At 49.1% G+C, this 8786-nt stretch overlaps 1 protein-coding gene and 1 long non-coding RNA gene across 2 annotated transcripts; both read left to right on the forward strand.

Annotated features, from left to right (window-relative positions):
- The first annotated feature begins 1269 nt into the window (after nt 1-1269).
- On the forward strand, nt 1270-4049 carry KCNA5 (potassium voltage-gated channel subfamily A member 5). The gene has a single exon (XM_081191691.1). It carries the CDS (start codon nt 1569-1571, stop codon nt 3375-3377), a length of 1809 nt encoding a protein of 602 aa, XP_081047817.1. The 5' UTR covers nt 1270-1568; the 3' UTR covers nt 3378-4049.
- Nucleotides 4050-4594: 545 nt separating this feature from the next.
- On the forward strand, nt 4595-8447 carry LOC308585837. The gene is made up of 2 exons (XR_014007614.1): nt 4595-4722; nt 8032-8447. It is a non-coding gene; the product is annotated as an uncharacterized lncRNA (long non-coding RNA).
- Nucleotides 8448-8786: the final 339 nt, after the last annotated feature.

The following is an 8786-nucleotide window of genomic DNA, read 5'->3' on the forward strand; positions in this document are numbered from 1 at the left end:
TGAGTCCACAAGGCAGCTGATCCCATACTCCATGTAGTGGGAAAACAAGCCAAAACATTTAAAGGAACAGTTGACAATGACAACTAGCTGAGGTCATGCAGGTGCAACCAAAGCTCCTTCACTCCTTTGTTCTGAAGAGGAAACAATGGCCATTCTTATTAATACTTCTTTGGTCATTCTCTGTGCATTTGCCATGAACTGCTGCCAGTCTCTGTGTCCATCAGAGGTTACCATACTTTTAAGGCCAGTGGGGGTGTTCAAGGGAGCACCTCCAATACAGGAGAAGAAGGAAGAAGAGCAGTTTCTTGGCTGTTGAGAATTTTTTCATTAGGGTGTATATATTGAGGTACTAGCATATGACTCTGTTGATGTAAAATCTCTTTAGCCAAAGCCCCAAAAATCCAGTTCATGAAAGGGGCTATCTATGCCTCTGAGTCTCAGGTCTGAGACTGAGATCTTTTGGCTTCTGTTGATCCTGTGTGTGACTAGGCGAGTCGCTGGTTCACATTTCACCTTCGCTGTAAATGCACCAGGTGGGCTTATCAGCCACAGGTTCCCCGGCGCTTTCTCTCCATCCGCGTCTCGGAGATCAAACACGGACCAACCTTAACCGGAAAAGATTTCTGAAGCTGCTGCATGCGCAAGACTTTGAACAGAAGCCCTACCTAGATGCCAAATGGTAGCGGCGTTTGCAGAGATGTCTGGCTTTCCACACGCCTCCATTTCTCTGCTGCTGCAAATGTACTGGCAAAACATCCGTGTGGCTTTACTGAGATATAATCCTCTCCCTCTCCCCCCCCTCCCCCGCTCTCCACTCGTGCGCTGGATGATGAAAGTAATATCACAAGGGAACAGTAATAATCTCTTGCATTATCCCTGGGAAGCCGCAGTTCCCCCGCCGCCGGCCCCCCTCCCCCGCCGCCGTATTTGCCGAAGCAAAACAACCCCCCTTCCGCCTGGGCGCATCTCCTTTTCCTCCGCTGCCTCGGAGTGGAATCCCCGCGCATCCCAACAGGTGCGCAAAGTTGCGCCGGGAGCGCTCCCAGGAGAACTATGGAGATGACCCGTTTGGAGAGAGGCGCCCCGGGGCTCTCTACCTCGTTCGCTGCGCAGCGCGCCCGGAGGCACTCTCGTTCCACCCGGAGGCAGAGGTCCAGGCGGCGCGCGCGCGCGCGCATCTCCCGCGTCCCGCCCGGCGCGCCGCGGGGGGCGGGCTTTCGCTTAGCAGGCGGCGGTGGCGGCGTGGGGGGCGCGCGCGCGCGCGCATTTGCCGAGGCCGCGGTTGCGCCGGAGACACGAGCGCCGCCGGGACCCCCGCCTCCTCGCCGCCGCCCGGGAAGAAGGCGAGAGCCTCGCTTGACGTCAGGAGGAGCCGGCGAGCCAGAGCCTGCCGCCTCCTCTCCGCGTTTGGCCGCCGCTTGGCGCGCTTCGTGCGCGCCCAAGCAGCAGCAGCAGCAGGAGGAGGAGGCGCGCCGCCCCACCGGGAGGTGGCTGCCTCGGACGGAGCGCAGCATGCGGGGCGCCTCCGATGCCTCTTGGTGCCCCCGACGCCGCCCCGGCTGCTCCCCATGGAGATCGCGCTGGTAACGCTGGAGAACGGCGGCGCCACGGCCATCGGCGAAGATGGCCCCGGCAGCGGCCTGAGCCGGGCTGATCGGCTCCCTTGGCTGCCCGAGTGCGGCGCCAAGGAGGGCTGCCCGGAGCCGGGCGCAGCGCGCGGCTCGCCGCGAGGCCTCCTGCGCCCACCCGACGTGGCCATGCTGGCGGCCGACGAGGAAGGGCCCCCCCGCCCGGGCAGGGCCAGGCCCGCGGCGGGGGCCCCCTCTGCCTCTGAGCCGCCGCCGTCTTCGTCGGCTGCGGCTGCTGGGGGCGACGAGGGCGACGAGGGGCCGGAGGCGGAGGCGGAGAGCGAGCGCGCCCTGGGCGGCCAGCAGCGCGTCCTGCTCAACATCTCCGGGCTGCGCTTCGAGACGCAGCTGGGGACCCTCAGCCAGTTCCCGGACACGCTGCTTGGGGACCCCGAGAAGCGCATGCGGTACTTCGACCCGCTGCGCAACGAGTACTTCTTCGACCGCAACCGGCCCAGCTTCGACGGCATCCTCTACTTCTACCAGTCGGGCGGCAAGCTGCGGCGGCCCGTCAACGTCTCCATCGATGTCTTCGCCGACGAGATCCGCTTCTACCAGCTGGGCGACGAGGCCATGGAGCGCTTCCGCGAGGACGAGGGTTTCATCCGCGAGGAGGAGAAGCCGCTCCCGGCGCACGAGTTCCAGCGTCAGGTGTGGCTCATCTTCGAGTACCCGGAGAGCTCCAGCTCTGCGCGGGGCATCGCCATCGTCTCCGTGCTCGTCATCCTCATCTCCATCATCACCTTCTGCCTGGAGACGCTGCCCGAGTTCCGCGACGAGCGGGAGCTGCGCGTGCCCCTGCTCCCATCGCCCAACGGCACGGCGGAAAGCGCCCCGACGGCGCCCAGCACCCTCAGCGACCCCTTCTTCATCATCGAGACCACGTGCGTCATCTGGTTCACCTTCGAGCTGCTGGTGCGCTTCTTCGCCTGCCCCAGCAAGCCCGAGTTCTCCAGGAACATCATGAACATCATTGACATTGTGGCCATCATCCCCTACTTCATCACGCTGGGGACGGAGCTGGCTCAGGAGCAGCAGAAGAAGGAGCAGCCGCAGGGCAGCAGCAGCAGCAGCAGCAACGGAGGCCAGCAGCAAGCCATGTCCTTGGCCATCCTCAGAGTCATCCGCCTGGTCAGGGTCTTCCGGATCTTCAAGCTCTCCAGGCACTCCAAGGGGCTGCAGATCTTGGGTCAGACTTTGAAAGCCAGCATGAGGGAACTGGGCCTTCTCATCTTCTTCCTTTTCATCGGCGTGATTCTCTTCTCCAGTGCCGTGTATTTTGCTGAGGCTGATGATCCCGAATCACATTTCTCCAGCATCCCTGATGCCTTCTGGTGGGCTGTGGTCACCATGACCACGGTGGGCTATGGAGATATGAGGCCTGTCACTGTGGGGGGCAAGATTGTGGGGTCCTTGTGTGCTATTGCTGGCGTGCTCACCATCGCCCTGCCTGTCCCGGTTATTGTCTCCAACTTCAACTACTTCTACCACCGAGAAACGGACCATGAGGGAGAGGCCATCCTCAAGGAGGAGTCTAGTACTGCTCAAGGCGGCTCAGCCGGGGACTTGAAGAGACGAACCAGCAAAAACTCTTTGGACAAATCCGTTGTGCACTTGGAAAACGCCGAGGGGGTTAACAATGGGACCGGGTCTGTGGAAAAGGCCAACATCAAAGCTAAAAGCAGCATGGATCTCAGAAAATCTCTCTATGCACTCTGCCTGGATACCAACAGGGAAACAGACTTGTAAGACAAGGGGAATAGGAAGAACGTTTGCTTGATGGAATTGTTAGAGACAGCTAAATGGTACTGTCACTTAGTATTCATTTTTGAAATATGGTAGCCGTTCTTAAGAAACCTTCAGGAAAAAGCAAGTTATTTTGTTTCATTTTGGTTTTTAATGTTCTCCCCTTCCCATGAGACTGTCATCTATTTATAAAACCAGCTAAGATTAAGCTAGACACCTCCCATTATCTAGGAGGCTTTCTAAGCTGTTTAAGTGCAAATTGATGTTGCTTGCGGATAATTTATTTTACTAAAAAAGAAACAGTTCATTTGTAGCACAGTTCATTTGTCCAAACCCTCTTTTTCCATGGGAAGTAAATGGATTATTTGTTGGTACTGTAGTTTCAAGCTGAAATATTTCTATTTTCTATATGTCTGATTATATTTATAGATGAAAAGAGCACTTTTTCGGTGATGTATGACTTCATAAAATCTCTAGAAACTTTTAGTGAAGTAATATATCCCCCCCACTTTAGTACAAAACTGATTTTCTCGTGTGTGAAGTGAATGTGGTATTTTCAGCCTTCTAGCAGAAAAGTATTTTGTTGTCAGAGTTGGGGTTTTGTTCTCTTGTTGAGCCTTAAATTATAAAAAATGCAGATTTTTTTTCTTAATAAATACATATAATACTGTATAATATTTCTGATAATCCAGTGATGTGCTTTTTATCCCAAGAAACAAAAATCTTAAAAGTTTGTTGCTGTTGCTGTTTGGTTGTTTGTCCTTTATAACTGGTGTTTTTTAAGGGTTTTGTTTTGTTTTGTTACTAGAAACTGTTTACTATTAATCAGGTTTGATCCAAGTGCGCCACAGATCAAAGGCACTGGACATGACATAAGCAGAGCGTGAGAATAAATATGTTCAGGATGTGAAGCCTTTGGAATTGGCACTCTAGATTCCAGGTAGTACCATTTAGTGCTTTCACTGTATGGTTGTCTCACTGACAGTATTTCAGGAATGGTCGCTTCTGAAAGTATCGAATGCAGTTATCTAAACAATGCTCTTGTGGCTTCGATTTTGCATGGGACAAGCATGGAGAAATCTTCAATGGGCCCATTTGGCTGTCTCCTGCACAGAAGTTCCTGAATGATACATGGCAGGAGTCAAGACTACCTTTATGAAGCACAGAACTCCATTGTTCATCTAGGATAACGCAGCCTGCCGTGAAATCAGCTGAACCATCCTCGATCATTTTTCTTGTTGCTGCAGCAAGGAACCAAGTCATATGAGTTTGTGGCGAACTCCCATTTCATTGTGAATGAAGGTTTCAGCCCTTTACCAATGAACATAGAAGAGGACCGGCAATCAAGGTTAGTTTATATCTAACTCAAAACTATTCATGCTGAATTGCATTTGTTAATGAGTGCTTTAGCTAAGAAAGTGAATCAAGGTAGCTTTAAATCACTCTTGAAAGCTTAGCCCCGAGACTCCTTTGAATTCTGTCATGATTAACATATGGCCTAATCCTTCTTTACATGCCAGAAAGACCTCAGCACACAGGAGGCAAGTACATATAGATAGCTCACCCCATCACGGGGATTTGAACCGCCGACCTTCTGATCGGCAAGCCCAAGAGGCTCAGTGGTTTAGACCATAGCGCCACCCGTTGCTCAGTCCCAGCTCCTGCCAACCTAGTAGTTCAAAAGCATGCCAATGCAAGTACAGTGATACCTTGGTTTAGAACCATAATTCGTTCCAGAGGTCTGGTTGTAAACCCAAACAGGTTGTAACTCAAGGCACGCTTTCGCCAGTGGGGCCTCCAAAAAACATTTGGTTGTAATAATAATAAAAAAGGGTTGTACAGTGGTACCTCGGGTTAAGTACTTAATTCGTTCCGGAGGTCCGTTATTAACCTGAAACTGTTCTTAACCCAAGGCACCACTTTAGCTAGTGGGGCCTCCTGGTGCCGCCGTGCCGCCGGAGTCTGATTTCTGTTCTTATTCTGAAGCAAAGTTCTTAACCTGAAGCACTATTTCTGGGCTAGCGGAGTCTGTAACCTGAAGCGTATGTAACCTGAAGCGTATGTAACCCGAGGTACCACTGTAATCCAAAAAAAGGGGACACAACACTTCAGGGTTTGACATGGTAGTAATCCAAAATGGTTATAATCCAAAACTGTTGCCAACCAAGGTACCACTGTAGATAAATAGGTACCGCTGTGGCAGAAAGGTAAATAGTGTTTCTGTGCGTTCTGGTTTCTGTCACGGTGTTCTGTTGCACCAGAAGCGGTTTAGTCATGCTGGCCACATGACCCAGAAAGCTGTCTGTGGAGAAACGCCGGCTCCTTCGGACTGAAAGCGAGATGAGCGCCGCAACCCCAGAGTCACCTTAGACTGGACATAACCGTCCAGGGGGCCTTTACCTTTTACCTTACAGATAGCAGAGCAAAGTGGAAAGACTTTCTTTGGACCCCAGCACTTCAAGCTGCCGGTGGGGTGTATCCCCAAGAGACAAAACTCCCAGCTCATTGGAAGATAGCATATCAGGAATGAAGTTTAGCTAAACCCTTCTCTCTAGCATACTTCTCTACAAACTTCTCTGCAAACAGGGATTATTTTTGTGTGGACATTTCAAACACACACAACTACTATATTCAGGGCGTGGGATATAACCCTCAGTTTTGCCAAGTTGACCCTCAGGTTTGTACTCTGGGGTGCTCCCTGACTCCGCTTCAGAGATAAAAGCAACCAATGAACTGGCCAGAACTTTTCCAATAGGAGCAGAATTGCCATTCTACGTGACTTGGTGATTTTTAATAGACTTTTTTTGGTCTTACAAATGCACCCACAGAGGCCACATTTTGAATATGAAAAGAAGCTTTTAACCTGTGCCTGGAGAGAAAATTCCTGTATGTTTTCCCTAAAAGCAGCTGAGGGGAGGGGGATTTTCATAAGATAAAACACACAAGGGGGAGAGAGCCCCCACTCAGCATCAATGACCCCCCCTTCAAATTGAATTATCACTGCTACATTCTATAAGCCAAAAAATGTCTGAAAGTGCAATTCTGTCTCATCTCCATAAATGTTGCTATCCTTCAGTGTTTATTCCTGCCTGCTCATACATAAATGCAAATTGATAGTTGCCTAAAGAAGCCAAATCTTGCAAAATTCCCCTGTTTGGTCACTTGAAGACAACTCCCCCCCCCCGCCCAATTAAATATAATAAACCTAGTTAAGTCATTATTTTCTCCCTGCAGGCGAGTGAATAGAGGCACATACATGCTCAAGACTCAAATTAAATTGAGTGGACTTCTTTTTGGGAAAATCAAACCATAGCTGTCAACTTTTCCCTTTTCTCACGAGGAATCCTATTCAGAATAAGGGAATTTCCCTTAAAAAAAGGGAAACATTGACAGCTATGAATCAAACCCTTTCTTCTTTGTGATGTTTATTTCCTGTTCTGGCCAGGTTGGAATTGTGCATCCCATGCAGCAAAGCATAATTAAAGTTGCAACATTTTGAATCTGGGGTTTCAGGATATTGAATTACATGCATTTTTTAAAAAAACTTGTTAATCCCCTATACCTGAAAAAACTCTTTTGTAATCAGATACAGAAGCCAAAACAACCCTCGGTTCAGTACGTGTGTTTTAAAAGATGTACCTGATGACTCCAAAAATGTTTTAATAATGGAATTGTGATAAGGATTATTGCTTCTAGTTCAAAAGTACAAGGAGGATAAGGATATATTGACAGATATATGGAGGAGGATGAGAGTCTTAATGCTATTTTCTATGGGATCTTATAGGCAAGAACACATACAAACTCCCTTCCCTTGGATACTGCTGACAGCTGTTCCAAATTCTGGTGCTGATAAGTTTGGGCCTGAAGGCAGGGTTTACATTTTTACTATTGTCTGGGTAATGGGCAGAAATTATAAAGGTGTAGAGATGCAGGAGGGACGCGGGTGGCGCTGTGGGTTAAACCACAGAGCCTAGGACTTGCCGATCAGAAGGTCAGCAGTTCGAATCCCCGCAACGGGGTGAGCTCCCGTTGCTCAGTCCCTGCTCCTGCCAACCTAGCAGTTCACTAGCATGTCAAAGTGCAAGTAGATAAATAGGTACCACTCTGGTGGGAAGGTAAACGGCATTTCTATGTGCTGCTCTGGTTCACCAGAGGCGGCTTAGTCATGCTGGCCACATGACCCGGAAGCTGTACGCCGGCTCCCTCGGCCAATAAAGCGAGATGAGCGCCGCAACCCTAGAGTTGGTCACAACTGGACCTAATGGTCAGGGGTCCCTTTACCTTTACCTTTAGAGATGCAGGAAGCTGGACAAGCCACTCTGAAGAAGCATTTTTGAGGTGGATCTGGCAGGGATTCCATCCTATCACTGATAGGGAAGGCACCCTGGCCCAATCTGGGCCTGTGTGTTTACCACTTAGGCTAACAGTTTATCAAGTTGGAATTGAAAATGAGAAAAATAATCTTTAGGACAGGGGTAGGCAACCTAAGGCCCGGGGGCCGGATGCTGTCCGATCGTCTTCTCAATCTGGCCCACAGACGGTCTGGGAATCAGCGTGTTTTTACATGAGTAGAATGTGTCCTTTTATTTAAAATGCATCTCTGTGTTATTTGTGGGGCATAGGAATTCATTCATTTTAATTTTTTTTCAAAATATAGTCCGGCCCACCACATGGTCAAAGGGACAGTGGACTGGCCCACATCTGAAAAAGGTTGCTGACCCCTGCTTTAGGGGGTGCCTGGACCCTCAGAATAGCAGTCTAGAAAAATTAGAGGAACATAGCAAACATATTGAAATGGCAGCAGTTCTATGTTAGACTTTTTAGCTTGTGGTTTGAAATGCAAAGGTTCTGTTTGAGGTGACAGAAGATTCTTGGCTCATGTTTACCTGATGCTATGCATTCATCCTTATGTCCCACTGAGTTTAATGGAGAATATGCTGAACTCAACGTGCATAACATCTTAGAAGACTCTGGAAAAGTTAAACTTTGTAGCTGTAACAGTTGCAAATGATGAAATCTGTATTTTTAAACAAAGACCTTGGTTTACATTTTCAATAAAACCTTTTAATTTTATTCTGAGAGTGCTTTTGAATGCAAAAAGAATTGGTTGGTATTTGGGGTGGGACAGTGAATCCTGAATACAAAATAAATCTCGGAGCTTTTCCAAACTTGTCAAGCAGAGGGTTTCAGCAATTTCACTGAAAAAGTGCATTTGAGAAGTAGACTCTAACCTATGAAAACTGATGCTATAAAAATGGTATCGGTCTTAAAAATGCCAAAGCCTTCTGCTAGTTGATCCAACTGATTTTTGGGGGTTTATTGGATATGCACGCTAAATATAAACACACTGCTGGCCAAGAAAAAGCCAATCTTGTTTAAAATGATAACTATTTCCAGAAAGGAAAAAATTAC

Source organism: Podarcis bocagei, assembly GCF_964188305.1.
Source record: "Podarcis bocagei genome assembly, chromosome: 4".
Classification (NCBI taxonomy): domain Eukaryota; kingdom Metazoa; phylum Chordata; class Lepidosauria; order Squamata; family Lacertidae; genus Podarcis; species Podarcis bocagei.